The 17,604-nt window shown below is 44.4% G+C and overlaps 1 protein-coding gene across 1 annotated transcript in view; it reads left to right on the forward strand.

Annotated features, from left to right (window-relative positions):
* MBOAT1 (membrane bound O-acyltransferase domain containing 1) overlaps positions 1-17,604 on the forward strand; it is a 116,699-nt gene that overhangs the window by 43,256 nt on the left and 55,839 nt on the right. The window contains exon 2 of the mRNA XM_047733455.1: positions 16,558-16,703. Within this exon, the coding sequence (XP_047589411.1) occupies positions 16,558-16,703 (146 nt within the window). The remainder of the gene's footprint in view (positions 1-16,557; positions 16,704-17,604) is intronic.

A 17,604-nucleotide genomic window follows, 5' to 3' on the forward strand; every position in this document is an offset into this window, starting at 1 on the left:
CCTGTGTTCTTCACTGTTTACTAGCTCTCATCACTATTGACTAAATCTCTGTGCTTATGTCATCTGCATAACTCTCTTGTTTTAGTGTAAATATGTAAAAATATTAATGGAGTGGCCAATAGGGTCATTGGCCACAGGTCAACAATAAATGAAAAAGTGCTCAACTAGCAGTCAGGAAAATATCAGTTGAATTACTACAATACCAGTGTTTTACCATCTCACTGAAAAAATTAAACAGATTCACAGCATCCAGTCTGGCAAGGGTGAGGGATAAAGGAGACCTAGGCATATATGATGGTGGGAGTAAAGCATTGCTTCAACTGTTAGAGAAAGTATCTGGTCATATTTACTCTAATTTTAAATAAATATACCATTTGGCTAAACTCCTAGGACTTTATTTTACAGATGAAAGATCTCCGGTACATAAGGATATATGCGTATGAGGATTTTTTTTATGGCGCTGTTTGTAATGGCCAAAAACCCCCTGGAAACCACTCAGGAGTTAGAAGTGGCTTGAGTAAATCATGTCACATACATAATATTGAAATTTTGGAAAGCTGGTAAGATCCTTTTCTACCCTCCTGGATGTGGACCAACTTGAAAATAAAGACCCAAGAGACAGGAAGATCAAAATATTGTCTTTATTAATGATAAACCTCATTGACCACACAGGTTGGTTCTTTATCTCTTTACCCCTGAATGAGACTGACATGCCCACCTGGCCACTGGTAGCTGGGCAGCCACGCAAGACCCCCTGGGAAGGACAAAGCAGGGAGCATAGAACAGAGAAGCCCCTTTCTAAATGCAGGCCTGCTCCCAAGGAGAGAAGTCTCAGAAGGTCTGAACTAGGCACCCTCAGTGTCCCCTCTCAAATTCACCAGTTGGCTAAGTCATTCCTCCTTCCCAGGGGAGGAGGGACTGAGGGGGTCAGGTTGGAGACCTGTCATATCTTTCCTTCCAGGGAATGGAGTGGAAATTACCTTATTTCTATGGAAGTCATTCTACGAAAAATAGAAAACATTCCCCGCTCCAACACATATCATGGGATATCATGCAGTTTTAAAAAAGTGCATATCATCTCAATGTGAATAGACAAGGAAAGATGTCTGATATTTTGTTAAGTGAACCATTGAACTACAGGGTAATTTTTTTTTTTTTTTTTACCCTGGTTACATTAAAGGAGAAACCAATTTATATGGGTATGTTTTTATAAACATAGGAAAAAAGTATTAAAAAATTGACTGCAGTTTGCAAAGAAGTATGGTGGGTGGTGCGTGTAGAAGGTTGGGGATCCTGGAACCATGAGCTTTCTATACTGTATATCTCTCTCTTTCAGTTGTTAAAATGAATATTTATTCATTTTTTATAAGAACAGAAAATGAGGTAGAAAAGAACCACCATGGCATCTTCAGTGGACTCCGTTTATGTGTAGTTTTTCTGATGCCTGGAAGGAGGACCTGACGTTCCCTTACATACTTCATTTAGTCCTCACAATATAGGACAATAGTCTGATTAGTTTGGGTGGCTGTTGTCTGTTCTGTATGAATCATCTGGTTTTCCTCTTTGTTTTGAAACCTTCTACGAAGAGTGAGGTGTACAGTGAGCTGGACCTTTTTAGTAGGTCTTCTGCTAGTCGAGAAAGCTCTTCTGTGATGGGGTGGGGAGTGTGGGAGCCCAGATGTAGCCAGAGTTAGTCAGCCAGCAGGTAGGTCAACAGAGCATTGAAAAAGACGTCTTCGGTCCCATTGGACATGGAGTTCTGAATCCATTTATAAGGTGGAAGCAGATCCATCTGTAGAGTTAGGAACCTCCATCCAGAGCTCCCCTAGGTCTGCTTCCTGTGGGCCACTTTCTTTACCTACAAAACGAGGGGCTTACACCAGATAATTGCTAGTAGTCCAAGATTCTCTTGTCTATTTTATGTCTGATTTAAGATCTTTAATTACTCTGAAATAGACTTATTAAACTGCTTGTTACCGCCCAGTGAGCTGGAGGTAGAAGCTGAAGCTGTGGTTCTCAGCCTGGACCACACATTAGAATCATCCGGGTACCTGGGGAAAAAAAAAAAAAAAGAGGACTGGACTTCCCCCCAGACCCCGTCGGTCCAAATTCAGAGTGGGGCCCTGGATTCAGTCCTCTTTGTTTTTTGTTGTATAAATAGAATCTATGGTTGATTCCATTGGTTGGTGTTGACAGTCGTTGCCTTAGGTCGTCTGCAGAAGTTGACTAGTGGGCGAAAGAGCATCAGGTAGTCTACGTAGCAGCTCAGTAGCTGACTTGACAGTTTGTAGCTAACCTAGTACACAAAGTACTTCCACCTCTTGTTTAGTGCCCATTACAATCTTGGGAAGTGCGTGTTGTCATTATCCCATAGAACCTTGTAAGTGGTAAGAGACTCTTAGCGGAGGTTACTTTTCACTGTGGAACCCAATTAACAGAAGGCAACTGCAGGCCCAGCTGGTGGATTTAGGTCTTGTGAAAAATTACACACACACACACACACACACACACACATCAACACCCTACCACACACCTGCTTCTGGTGGTGATCTCTGTGTATAAAACTCGACATACCCAGACCCCGATCAAGATTATAAAGCCATAATCAAATCAGTAATCAAAAACTTCCCCACAGGGGCGCCTGGGTGGCTCAGTCAGTTAAGCATCCAACCGTTGGTTTCAGCTCAGGTCATGATCTCATGGGTCGTGAGATGGAGCCCTCCATACACAGCAGGGAGTCTACTTGAAGATTCTCTCCCTCTGCCCCTCCTCTGTCTCTCCCTTTCAAATAAATCTCTCTCTCTCTTTTTTTTTTTAGATTTTATTTATTTATTTGACAGGCAGAGATCACAAGTAGGCAGAGAGCCAGGCAGAGAGGGAGGGGGAAGCAGGCTCACTGTTGAGTAGAGAGCCCGATGTGGGACTTGATCCCAGGACCCTGAGATCACGACCTGAGCTGAAGGCAGAGGCTTTAACCCACTGAGCCACCCAGGCGCCCCTCAAATAAATAAATCTTAAAAAAACAAACAAACACCAAAACCTCCCCACAAACAAAAATCTTAGACCACATGGTTTCACTGGTGAATTCTGCTGAACATTAAAAAGGAGGATTAATAAAAATGCTTCTTATAAACTCTTTCAAAAAACAGGAGAGGAGAGAACACTTCCAAACACATGTTACGCGGCCAGCATTACCCTGAAACCACAACTAGACAAGGACACAAGAAAAGAAAGTTATACGCCAATATCCCTGGTGAACAGAGATGCAAAAATCTTCAACAAATATTAACAAACCAAATTCAACAAAATGACAAAAGTCAAACGTCACAATCAAGTGGGATTCATCCCGGGGATGGAGGGATGGTTCAGTATCTGCAAGCCAATCAACAGGATTCCTTAACAAAATGAAGGATAAAATTTATGATGAACATCCATTTGTGATAAAATTGACAAAGTGGGCATAGAGGGGACATTTCTCACAATAATAAAGGCCACATATAACAAAACCACAGCAAATATCATATTCAGTGGTTTCTTCTTAAATCCGGAATGAGGCAAGGGAGCTTGCTCTCGTTATTTTTACTCAACATAGTACTGGAAGCCAGAACAATTAGACAAGAAAAAAAATAATGGCATCAGAATCAGAAAGAAAGTAAACTGTCTCAATTGCAAATGACATGATGTTATATAGAAAATCCTACAGACCGCACCAAAAAACTGTTAGAACTGGTAAACGAATTCAGTAAGTTGCAAGATATGAAATCAATGTATAGAAATCTGTTCTATTACTATACGCTAATAATGACTATCAGAAAGGTAAAATAATTCACTCGCAATTACATAAAAAAGAATAAAATACTTCAGGATAAATTTAACCAGAAAAAGGTAAAAGACCTGTACATTAAAAACTATAAGACATTGATGAAAAATTGAAGAGGACAGAAATAATTGGAAAGATATTCCATGCTCATGGATTAGAAGAATGAATATTGTTAAAATGTCCATACTACCCAAAGCAGACTACAAATTAATGCAATCCCTATTAAAAATCCAATGGCATTTTCCACAGCAAGGACAAACAATCTTAAAATTTGTATGGATCTTTTCTTATTAAGATATAATTGACATATAACATACTAGTTTCAGGTGTATTAGATTTGCTATCTGTATAAATATATATATTTTTGAAGTTTTCATTCATTTACTTAAATAATCTCTACATCCAACATGGGGCTTGAGCTGATACTAGTATGTTATATGTCAATTATGCCTTAATAAGAAAAGGTGATAAAGTTACCCCAGACATTGTGATTCCTAGGTCAGTGGTGCTTCCTTCTGCACTGTGTGTCCCTTCCTCCTGCTGGCGGAAGTCTAAGACTCCTCCTCATTCTGAGACAGTCCTCTCTGATCTCCTGCATCCCATCGTACTTCCACCCTATGTCCAAGGCTGGTAAAGAATTGCAAGGAGGTGCACCAGACCAGAGTCAGGACACCTCAGTTCTCGTCCCAGCTCTGTCACTCGCTGGCTGTGTGACCAGGGCCAACTCAGTGACAACCTCTGGACTCCGTGTCCTTCACCTGGAAAATGAGATGTTGGAATTACAGGGGAAAGTTTAAATAAGCAAATTACCGGGGCGCCTGGGTGGCTCAGTGGGTTAAAGCCTCTGCCTTCGGCTCAGGTCATGATCCCAGGGTCCTGGGATCGAGCCCCGTATCGGGCTCTCTGCTTGGCGGGGAGCCTGCTTCCTCCTCTCTCTCTGCTTGCCTCTCTGCCTACTTGTGATTTCTCTCTGTCAAATAAATAAATAAAATCTTTAAAAAAAAATAAGCAAATTACCCAGTGGTGGCTAAGCAGAGGGACTCTGGAAACCGGATTCCCTGAATTTAAATTCTAGTGTTGTTACCTACTAGGTATATGATGTTTGGGAAAATGTCTTAACTTCTCTGTAACTTAAGATGAATGCCTCAGAGAGCCTCAAGGGGTAGTGAATGTTGAAGGAGTAGCACAGAAGGACTTAAAGCAGTGCCTGGGCTCTAGTACACACCATGCTGCTAGTTATCATGCCTGTGTTGCTGCTGCTGTCCCTTTCTACCGGCTGTCAGGGGAATTCATTCTATTGGGGAGGTCACCTCTCCAGACGGTATGGGTGGGTGTTCATGGACAGGGTTTTCAAGACTCTTCAAATGGTCCCGAATCCTTTTCAGTCTTCCCTTCCTCCTTGACCCAGGATTAAAAGGACGATATGATTTATGGGGTGGGAGGCAATCTGGAGGCAGATCCTTAAAAACCACATCACCCCCATATTTGAAGGTTTGACCTCGCTGTGGCTAAGCAGACAGCGGAAACATGTTTTACCCTTGTATCCACCGGAGTTCATTTTTAAAGGGTTTTAACTCTAAATCATAACTAACACATGACATGATATTTTCAGAATAGGGTAAACCACAAGTCTTCCTGTGCAATCTAAATGAACCCAGTACACAGGATGGTTTTTTTTTTTTTTTTTTCTTCTGCGAATTAAGAGAGGGATTATCTCATTCCAGAGGGACTGGATGACGCACTCTGAGCTGGGGGAAGGAGGCTTCTGCTGTGAGTAGACAAACTCCGGGGAGAAAGTCTGTGTAAGCCTCAGAGAGCAGTTGTTGGAAAAGGCTCTGAGCCCCGCAGCCGGAGTCAGGTCCCCGCTCCCCACCCTGCAAGGCTGAGATCTCGAGAGGCAATCACGGGCGATGGCTAAGTTTAAGTCCCGGGGCTGCTCCGGGCTTGAAGTGGTTTGGGGCCCTTCATTCTGTGTCTGAGATTCCTCAGTCGGACATGAAAGCTTGCGGAGAAGATTAATTGAGGTACTAGGTGTGAACACGTAGTAGTAGCTGAGCTCAGAAAACATGCTCAGTGAATGCCTGCCTGCTATTACTTAAGACTTGGGTGTTTGAAACAAAGCCTAAGGGATGATGAACTTTCTCACCATGTGTAAACCCATGGTAGGCCGATGAGCTTTTTTCTCTCTTTTTTTTTTTTTTAAAGATTTTATGTATTTATTTGAGAGAGAGCCAGAGTGCCTTGAGAGCATGAGCAGAGTGGGGAGAACGTAGGGGGTGATAGGAGTGGGGTGTGGGGGGTGGTATTTGACCTCAGGACCTTGGGATCATGACCTGAGCTGAAGGCAGACTCTTTTGGTTTTTTATTACATAATATTTTATCTTTTTTTTTTTTTTTTTTTTTTTTTACTTTTTATTTATTTAAATTAGCCAACATATGGTAGGGCATCATTAGTTTCTGATGTAGTGGTCCATGATTCGTCAGTTGCGTATAACACCCAGTGCTCATCACATCACGTGCCCTCCTTCATGCCCATCCCCCAGTTACCCCATCCCCCCCCCCCCCCCACCGTCCCTTCTGCAGCCCTTAGCTTGTTTCCCAGAGTCAAGAGTCTCTCATGGTTTCTCTCCCTCTCTGATTTCTTCCCATCCAGAGTCCCTCCTCCGAAGGGAGACCCTTAACTGACTGAACCACCCAGGTGCCCCTGCCAGTGAGCTTTGGACACACAACTGTGGGGGTGGTGGGGGGAGGCAGGACCAGCAGCTGGAAAGCCCCTCTCCTGTGTGCTGGTCTGAGAGACCCCCCACCAGGGTGTAGGAGGCTCCCACTCATGCTAAGCCTCACAGCTTCCTCACAGCCTTGCCTTTGGGGCTCGTGCATTTGCCACACATGGGAGCGAGGAAAATGAAGTCTGTTTCGTCCAGGTGTTTGAGTAGAGATTTTGAGTAGAGCGGTGTGATGGGTTGAGTTGGGGTCCCCCCACCAAACCCGAATGTTGAAGTCCTAACACTAGTGCCTCAGAGTGGGCCTGTAATTGGAGGGAGGGGCTTTAAAGAGATAATTAAGTTATAGTGGGGTCGTTTGTTGGGCCCTAATCTAAGGACTAACAGCCTTATAAAAAAGAGGAAATTTGGACACAGACATGACCAAGAGGAGAGCCCAGGAAGACACAAGGAGAAGGTGGCCCAGGGAGAGAAGCCCCAGCAGAAATCAAGCCTGCTGACAACTTGAATTCAGCCCTGTAGCTTCCAGAACTGAGAGACAATAACTTTTATTTATTTATTTATTTAAAGATTTATTTTAGAGAGAGAGAAAGAGCATGTGCGATGGGGGTTGAGGGGCAGAGGGAGAGAGAGAATCTCAAGCAGATTCCACGCTGAGCTCAGAGCCTGATGCGAGGCTCGATCTTAAGACCCTGAGATCATGACCTGAGCTGAAACCACAAGTGGGTTCTCAATCGACTGAGCCACGCCCCCCCCCCCCCCCCAGTGCCCCAACAATAACGCTCTTTTGTTTAAGTCTCCTGGTTCGTGGTACTTGGAGGTGAGGGGAAGAGGTAAGGGGTACCGAGTGAGAACTAAGGTCAGGTTTTCAGCCCCAGCGCTCCACTCGGAGCTTTGTGAATTGGGCTATTGGACATCACTGTGTTGGTGTTCAATCTCCTTGTATATAAAGTGAGAGTAAGCTACTTCAGAAAGTTGTTACAAAGGTTCAGTTGAATTGTTTATAGAAGATTTAGCTTTGTGCCTGTGGTGAGCACTCAATGGCATTTATTGTTACGGTGGGATGAACTGTCCATTAGAAGCCTGTTTGGTTAGAGACGCCTGTGTGGCTCAGTTAAGCGCCTGCCTTCAGCTCAGTTCACGATGCCGGGGTCCTGGGATCGAGCCCCATGTGCTTGCTTCTCTCTCTCCTCCCTACTTAGGCTCTCTCACTATCTCTGTCACTATCTGTCTCTCTCTCAAATAAATAAATAAAATCTTGAAAAAGAAAAAGAAAACCCATTTGGTTATAGATCACACACATTGATTATCAATTTTAAATAATATTTGCTGATCTACAAGCTTCAAAAAAAAAAAAAATCAGCTCATTACACATTTAAAAGCATTTCTTGCTCCTGTTCCAAACTGCTTGGAAATGAAAGCACAACAAGGATCTCTTTGAAAACGCAAAGTAGCTGAAGAGTATGGTACAAACACTTTTTGTTTGGAGGTACAGAGGGGAGTAGCATTTTGTGCAGTCTTCCCCAGCCATGCTGATTTGTAGGAGGCCACGCAAAAGAGTACTGTTTGTGGAGAAGGAATGGCTTGCCTTTAAATAAGGAATTGTTTAATTAGATCGGTTTTGTCTGGGAGCATATAAGGCAGTGTTGCTGAGAGAAACATTCCAGGCCTGGACGGTCGCCTGCGCCTCATTGGTGAGCCATGGTCATAGAGGAAATAATCTTGGACTGTTAATATTTGCTGTTTGTTAAAAATAGACAGCTCGCCTGTCTTCATTAGGACGAAGGCAATGTTTTTGGCTCTTGGCAAAGTTCGTTTCTTGGAAGACAAAAAGGCCATGGAACAGAACCCCCCCCCGCCCGCCAATAACGCCTTTCTCGCAGCACAGGACCCCAGAAGGATGTAAGATGTACCTTGGAAAATTGCAGCCGGGTTTGCTTGCACTTTGGGGAAATAGGGAGTCAAACCCTTGGGCGTGTGTTTGATTTTCTTGCAGTGACTTTGAAAGCTTGCAAGAGCCGTGGAGATAGAGCTTTTGTTGAACCCGAGGTTTGTCAGGCTCGTGTGTGGGGAGAGTCTGATGAAACAGCTGTGCTCTACAGTTTCCTTATGCAGGAGGACCCACACAATGCTTTAATTGTGCCGAGCTTATTGTTGAATATCACAAATGAAAGTGCAGCTTTCTTTTCTGCTCCGGAGGGGGTGCCTCTGCGCAAAAGTAAAGACATCCCACATGTTCCTTTTAAATGTGAAGGGTTTATCCAAGAGCAACGTGGTACATATTTTTCTTCCCTTGGGCCGTCCACACCGTTACCCTTGACATTATGCCGCCTCTAAAACGTGTTTTGTTTTTGTTTTTGTTTTTAAGAGGAAGCTTGTGACAGGTTCGTGTCTTTTTATTTACGCCTAATTCCTCCCTACACGTCATTGCAGTAGGTGCCAATGAATGTAAACTTGAAGCTGGAGTTTGTAGGATTAAATGCAGATTTCTAAGAGTTTCTGAGATTGCCTTGATTTTGTGTGCGTGTGTGTGTGTGTGTGTGCGCGCGTGCATGAGAAATTCCACGCGGAGTTTACAACTCTACATTGTGCAAAAGAAATCTTACAAAAAATTGGCTTGGATTCCTGTTTCCCTGCAAGACAGCCAGGTTCCATTTTGTAGGTTACGTTTGCCTTTTTCCTAATGCCACTGTTGTTTTTTTAATTTTTTATTTTTTAAAGATTTTTTTTATTTATTTGACAGAGATCACAACTAGGCAGAGAGGCAGGCAGAGAGAGAGAAAGAGAGGAGGAAGCAGGCTCCCTGCCGAGCAGAGAGCCCGACGCGGTTCTCCATCCCAGGACACTGGGATCATGACCTGAGCCGAAGGCAGAGGCTTTAACCCACTGAGGCACCCAGGTGCCCCCACTATTGTTTCTTTAATCCAGTTGTAAGCATACACAAAATTTTAGAGTCTGTGTTTTTTAACTAGTTATAACAAGTGCTTTTCATTTTATGATAGGCGCTTCATAATGCCTATTATTAATACTGTTACACTGTACGGGTTTACCATTACTATCCTTCCCGTCCTGTGTTTGAAAGGTAGATCTTACTTCATTTTGTCTTATAAATGATGCCTTCACATCTTCTTAGCATTTCGCTTTTTGTCACCCAATGAGTGATTTGCAGGAACTGGTTGGAAGTATAGTATTAGAGCAAATACTACCACAGTAGTTTCCAAAGGGATTATAATGCAAGGTGCATCCTTGAGTCGTTGCCTGTGTTAACCAACATCTTTACTAATTGTTGAACTTTTAGGTCCCTTCTTTTCGCTACTAGAAATAACACCAGGGTAAATATTTTTTGTGTAAAATTTTGTGTGCATTTCTAATTGGGATGATGACAATGGGTTGGAAATTTGCAACCATGGATTAGAGATTCAAAAAAGGATCGCTTTTGAACTCCTCCCTGCTAAACTTAATTTAGCTTTCAGTCTAAATTCCCTTTCAAGGCAGCTCCCTTCCTGTGAAAGGCTGGTTATGTCAAAGGTTTGTCCGCCTCTCCTGCTAGGAATAAGCTAAGCCCCGAGGGGTCTACAGACCTTTGTAGCCGTGGTGAGGGCCTCCGGTCCCTGTGCGATTGGCGCTTTGCTCATGTCTGCTGGAGTGGACTCTCTCCTTTTGGTTTTGGGTGTTGACCTTTGGGGGCTGCTTTGTCGGCTCTACTCTGCCTCCTGCGGGCAGGTTCATAGTCGTGTTCTCTTAGTGCACCTGCAAGGACTTCTCCGCCCTGCCTGCTCTCCGCGGCCTCTTTGCTGTCCTCAGAGCCCAGGAGAGGGGCTGGAGTGACACCTGTGGTCCGTGTTGTTCATCACCCTCTGCGCCTCCGGGAAGCCACGCTGGCCATCTCCCAGGGCTGCATTCTGAGAAGCCCAGCAACCAGTCTCCTACGGAGACACCCGCATCATTCCCCCAGCCTCCTTCCTACGTGTGTAGAGGCCGCTTTGACGTTCTCAGATTTATCTCTGCTGTAGGTTTATGAAACCCTACTCGGGAGCAGGAAAACCCAGACAGTGACTCGTTGACATAAGCTTCATTGCCTCTCCCTGCGGAAGAAGGGACCCATGGAAGATGCTGGTGGCTGCCGGAATGCCGGGTGGGAAAGGCAATTGGTACAAGGGCAGCAGGGAGGACACTGAGGAAGCCCGTCCGTAGTAGCTCAGAACTTACTGTGTATTGGGTTATTCGATGTGTAGTTTGTGTGTTAACGTAGTGGGTATATGATAGCATTAGTAGCAGGTGTTGTCCTTGCCAAGCACTGTTTCAAGTGATCTCACATAATCGTCAGTTCCAACAGCCCTGTGAAGTGGTACCACTGTCATCACCCCCGTCACCTGAACTAAGAGTCAAAATGCAGCAAGTTCCTGTAGCTCTTTCCCCAGTGGATGGTGGATCCTGGTCTTGTAGCCCAGTACTCGGCTCTCGGTCGACCCTTGAAACCACGGGGTCTGTTGCTGCTTGTGGGAGAGGCGGTCACATACTTCATGTGATGATGATGATGATGATGATGATGATGATGATGATTTTTAATTTAAATCCAATTAGCCAACATGTAGTACATCATTAGTTTCCGACGCGGTGTTCAATAATTCATTGGTGGCCTGTAACCGCCAGTGCTCATCTTCATGGGATGATTATTGAAGGTAGAACTTTTTCTTTTGTAATTCTTGTAATTTGACACTCTTCTTACGGGACTTTGATCCTTTCCTAAAAGGTTTTTCTCATTTGTTTGTTTTTACTATGCAGGAAGACACAATCCCTTTATTGTTTTGGTTTATACAAACCAAAGATATGTTTATCTCACTAACTTAGGTGTTTCTCCAATTTGGATAAAGAGACCTTCCTAGTTTCAAGGGCCAGGAGTCACCAGAGTTTAATATCTGTGTCATCTCAAGTCAGTGATTTGGTTTCCAGAGTTGTGTAATTTTTAAAACCTGCTTATTCTGGAAAGGCTCAAACATACACAGAAGTGGAGAGATGAGTAGGATGAACGTTCATGTGCTCAGCTCTCGGTTTGCGGCTCGTTGCCAATCGTGTTTCATCTGTACCAGGATCCGTGATTTGATAACTTGGGATCTCCCAACATGTTGGGCCAGAAAATTCTTTGTTGTGGAGGGCTGTCCTGTCCCTGTTAGGATGTTTAGCGGTATTCCTAGCTTCTACCCACTAGAGGCCAGGAGCTTTCCCCTGCTACTTTTTCTGATGATGACAGCCAAAAATGTCACCTGGGGGCAAGGCATCCCTCCTTGAGAGCCACTGCTTTATGCTCTCTCCAGTCTCTCCATCCTTTCAAGATTATTTGGAAGCAGATCCTATGGATCAAATCAAATCCATTGTGACTTATTGCTCTGAAAAACAATGCCGCCCATTTTATGGGCCCTATCTAGAGGAAAGAAACAGATTTCATCCTGTTCCTCCGTGAATTATCATGGCAACCTGCCACTGTTGGCCGCAGAGATGGTCATGGTCATACCAGCTACTAGAGTTGATAGGAAGTTAGCAAATGCAAGGAAATTGGAGTCCTGCTTCAGCCTATACTTTTTTTCTCATTGTGGTAAAATAGACAAAATGCAAAATATTCCATTTTCACCATTTTTAAGCACACAGTACCGTTCCGTGTCAGTAAGGACATCCCCATTGTCAGGCAACCATCACCAACACCCACCTCCAGAATTCTGTTAACCTTGCAAAACTGAAACTCTGTATCCATCAGATAATAACCCCATTCCCTCCACTGCTCAGTCTACCATGAATCACCGTGAATCACCGTTCTACTCTCAGTCTCTCTGAATTTAACCACTGTATTCTAGGTACCTCATTTAAGGGGAATCATACAGTGTCTGTCCTTTTGTGACTGACTTATTCGCTTAGCATCAAGTCCTCAAAGTTCAACCGTGTCGTAGCCTATGTCAGAATTTCCCCTATTTTAAGGCGGGATAATACTCCCACTGTGTCCACAGACCACATTTTGTTGATCCATTCATCCACTGAGAGACACTTGGGTTGATGCCACCTTTTGGTTATTATGAACAGCGTTGCTACAAACATGGATGAAGAAATATTCATTCAAGACCCAGTTTTCAGTTCTTTTGGGTAAATATCCAGAAGTGGGATTGCCGGGCCCTACGTCACTGTATTCTTCATTTTCTGAAGAACTGCCATATTGTTTTCCACAGGGGCTGCACCACCCTGCCCTCCTACCAGCAGCACACAGGGCTCTAGTTTCTCCTCATCCTTGCCAACACTTACTATTTTGCTTTTTTAAATAAGAGCCATTCCCATGGGTGTGAAGCAGTATCTAACTGTGGCTCAGTGTGTGCCTTTTAAGATGTACGTCTGGGGGGCACCTGGGTGGCTCAGTCATTAAGTGTCTGCCTTCGGCTCAGGTCATGATCCCAGGATCCTGGGATCAAGCCCCACATTGGGCTCCCTGCTCCGTGGGAGGCCTGCTTCTCCCTCCCCCACTACCCCTACTTGTGTTCCCTCTCTCACTGTCTCTCTCTCTGTCAAATAAATAAAATCTTAAAAAAAAAAAAAAAAGATGTATGTCTGGGAGTTGAAAAGCAATTCTGTTAGAAACCTCCTGTAGAACCAAATGGCTCTGCTGTGTTTCCACCTTTGCCTTGGAATTGTTTGCCGGGGAACATTCAGAAAGCCATCCGGGACTCGCTCCTGGGAAGATGACGGGGGAGTGGATTGTGTTTGTGTGTAGCAGGAAGCTTCCAGTCCCTAACAAAGTCTGGCATTTAGGCATTAGCTGCAAACAGTTAAGGGAAAGGATTCAGGTTAGGTTAGAATGAGAATCCATTAGAGCCAGAAGAGACTATTAGAGATCAGGTCTCCTAAATCACAGATTTCCTACTTACCACCGCCCCCCCTCAATTTTTTTTGAAACCCAGAGCATGTCAGTCTTCTTTTCTTGACTTGCTGGTAGTGACAACGTCTTGCCCACTGTCTCCTGTATCTGGCATATAGCGTCAACCAGTAAATGTTTGCAGAATTAATGAATTACCTAATGTCGCCCAGCTGACACCTGAGAGTCAGAACTAGGGCGTTCAGAGTCTGGTGGCAAAAAGATGGCAGATTGCGTCAGTGACCCCGTGAGCGTTTCTTCCTCTTTAGCGATCACTGGGGTGACAAGATCAGATGGCTGTTTGCACCGTGAGCCTTATTCTTCCTTGGGGTTTGCAAGGATCCACCTCTTTTAAGACAAGCCCAGCTGACGAGACTGGCAGGAGGCGGAAATCTGAACCAGCTGAGGGACAACCACCAAGCTTAAATCTGTTCCTTCTCACCTCTGCCCCACGCCTTCATGGTCCAACCTCCCCGTCCTTTATTCTTCTTTTTGGGAAAGCCTAGTTTCTCCTGGGAGCCTTTGGAGGCCTCTCTCTTTATTCTGCTAAAGCAGGTGTTCTCTGTCTTGCCTGCCTATGAGAACCACCTGATGCCTTGGAAATTCTGACGCCATGCCAGTTACGTCAGAAGGGTTGGGACCAATTTGTACCTATTTAAATAGTTTTTTTTCCTGATTGTCAGCCAGAGCCTCCTCCCTCCTTAATCATAAGACTTCTTGTTATTTACTTTGGATCTAAAGGGGGCAGAGTGTAAGAGAATAATAATAATGTAACAAGTTCACATCATGTTAATGTTACTTTACAGTGACTGGAGGTTATTGTGCTCCTTTCTCAGGGTATAAGCTCCTGGAGGCAGGAGCCGGGCCTCCCTTCTCCATGCCAGTGCTTCTCAAAGTGACTGTGCATCACCATCCCTTGGGGGACCGTTAAAGCACACATTGCCCAACCCACCTTGGGAACACCTAATTTAGTAGGTCTCAGGTGGGGCATGAAAATTTGCATTTCTGATGGTTTTCCAGGTGATGCCTGTGCTGCTGGTCTGGAACTACACTTGAGAACCACTGCTCCGCCCTTTGAGTCATTCCTCACGCACAGGGGTGCTCAGTAATTACTGGCCAGCCCAGAGGAATGGAACGGATCTCCCCTTGGGTGCTGTCCTCAGTGACTGTGTTCTCTGTGGCTGAGAGAAGGAAAGAGTGTATGATTGGTCGCCTACAGAGGATCGTAACTTTGACTTTCTACTTGCCATTCCTTTACATTTTGAACCTTGCAAGTTGCAAGGAAGGCATTTGGGAGAGAGGATTACAGTTCAATTTTTCAGAGCTCATCTGGACACAGAGTTGGGTGAAAATAAAATTTAGAATGGTGCAAAAATATTTTCCCTTGAAAACCAGACATTTGTTGCAAGTAATTTACAAGACTATCCATGAAAAAGTTAAATTTCAAGATTTTCAGAAGGAAAACTATTGTGCTGTCTTATTAATCAAAGACCCTACTGAAGTTCAAAGAAGGCATGGTTTTTTTCCTCTCCACTGTGTATGAGAGGGAGAGTTGGGATGGTGTATTTAGGCTACATAAGAAGGTATGACCTTGGGGGGGTAGGTTGGGGGATGGCGTAACTGGGTGATGGACATTAAAGAGGGTTTGTGATGTGATGAGCACTGGGTGTTATACGGAACTGATGAATTATGGGGCTCTACATCTGAAACTAATGTACTATATGTTGGCTAACTGGATTTAGATTTTTAAAAAAAGGTATGATCACATCATGTAGGCTAGGTCACAGTTCACCTCCTCTCTGTCTTTCACGGTAGAAAGTGATGGCGGGCAGTAGCGGAATCAAGTTTTTGGAGAGACCAGTGAACACAAACGGTCTAACAGGGGGAAACTCAGCACAGTCAATTTTAAAAAATGAAACAAAAGGGGCACCTGAGCGACTCAGTCGATTAAGCAGCCAATTCTTGATTTCAGCTCAGGTCTTGAACTCAGGGTTGTGAGTTCGGGCCCCAAGTTTGGCTCCATGCTAGGCATGGAACCTACTCAATGATAATAATAATAATAATAATATAAATCAATAAAAAAATGAAACAAAAAAAATTCTCCAAAAGTATTTCTGTGAATCATCAGGGGTCCAAAGTAGTCTTGGTTTTTACTGGGAAAACAGAATAAGCTCAGGTCGAGTGGATGTCACTGCCTGTAGCCCTACCTCAGAGGCGACCCTAATGAATGTCACTAATAGCTACTATTTTCTGTCGTGTGGAAACGGGCTGAGGCTGAATTTGAGGCTCTATTCAGATATTTATATCCTTGAACCCTTTTCCATTAAGTGTCTTCTAAAAGCGAAGCTTTCACTCCGAATGCTCTGGGGGGTTAGAACCACTGTTCCCGGTGTCATTAATGATTCCATCACGTGGTCTGTTTTGGTTTTGGGTTAAATCATCTGATCTTCCTGATGGGCATCAGGGAATGCTTTTATAGTTTCTTTCAGGTCCAGTGTTTTTGAGAGAGAGATCAATGAGATTTTTTCCCATAATTGGACAGGGTTGGCATTTGGAAGTTGAAGGCAGGGCTGTTCTGTGTGAATTTTTCATGCCATTTAGCTTGGGCAATGCTCTTGTTAATTTGGCGTTAATTAAAATGAGAAAAACTAGAGTCAAAACAGCTGACGATGACTTTGGAGAGAAGTATTTAGTTTCCTAGGTAGTCAGTGAAGGAAGCTTCATGGATTTGATTCGTTTTTGACTCTCCCGGAACCGGTGCTTTATCTTAGGATGGCGCTGGGGGTGGGCAAGGGGTGGCGGGGAGAGAGACCCAGCAAGCTGACCCCACGGTCCCTGAGGCCGTTGTACATTAAAAAGCCCTCTGTGTGTGGGTGGACAATCCACCTGGGCTAGCCTTAAAGGATTGGAGACGAAACTCAGGTTCCTCGCGTCTTCCGCCAGCGCAGGGCATGGGGAATTTTCAGTCTCCCCAAACGAACACTCTGCCAGGACACAGTCCAAGTCCAAGTGCTCAGAGGCATCTTGGTGTGGAACTCTGGAAAGAGTCGAGAGGATTCCCACGCAGGTAAAAGCTAAAGGTCTGAGTCTCTCTCTCTCTCTCTTGACCCCCCCCCGTGCAGGTGAATTTCGTGGCGTGTCAGCTCTTTGCTCTGTTTGCTGCGTTCTGGTTCCGCGTCTACCTGAGTCCTGGTAAAACCAGTCCCGATGTCCGGCATGCGTTTGCCACCATGTTTGGCATCTACTTTGTCATCTTTTGTTTTGGCTGGTGAGTATGAGCCTCAGAAAGTCTAATCCTTATCATTTGGGTGTTTTGTGGCAATGTTCTTGGCATTTGCCAGGCACCAAGGAAAGAAGTATTTACTCCTATTGTAGGATAATGGGGATGTCCCAGGAATGCCCATGTTCTCTAAGAACCTAGAACCAATAAACTACCCGTCAGAAGTCAGTTCTGTGAACTTTTCTACAAGTTATGCTTCGACTCACCTCCCCGTGGGTCATGTAAATAGAATGGGATAAGGTTTCATTTTCCAGCTGAGGAACCCTTCCTACCTGTTGTAGATATTGGTGTTTTTCTTGCATTACTGCTGGAGGTAATTGGTGTCAGTCCTGTGCTTGGAGTAGGACAATAGTTCCAGGGCTGGTTTGAGGAAACATGAGACATTCCTTAACAAAGAGAGCCTGTAGATGACACTCTACTAAGTAAGCCAGTCAGTGACCCTGGGAGTGGCTCTTCTCGGGGGGCGGGGGGATGTTTTAGGAACCAACCTTTCTAGAAGTCCAACTTAAGGACATTTGTGAGTTTATTCAGGTTACAAGACTGCTGCTCTTCCTCCTCCAATAAAAATGTGAGAAAGGATGACGAGTATTTTGAAGCAGCAAACAGGTGAAAGTCTTGGTGTCTGGGAAAGGTCAGTTTGGGTCCTGGTGCTTTAAAATTAAAAAAAAAATGTTCTAAAGAAAGAAAGAATACTTCTGGACTACGATTGTATGTGTGCAAAGGTATAAACATTCCATTTATGGATTGCTGACGTCACCAGCACCGCCACTTCCTCCTGCCATTTCAAGATCTAGTACCTTAATTACACAGAGCGAAAATACTCATTTTATTTTCTCTTACGTAAATGCGAGTTAATGGCTCATGGGCTTTTTGGAGGGGTGGGTACCGG

This window comes from Lutra lutra, chromosome 6 (genome assembly GCF_902655055.1).
Source record: "Lutra lutra chromosome 6, mLutLut1.2, whole genome shotgun sequence".
Lineage (NCBI taxonomy): Eukaryota > Metazoa > Chordata > Mammalia > Carnivora > Mustelidae > Lutra > Lutra lutra.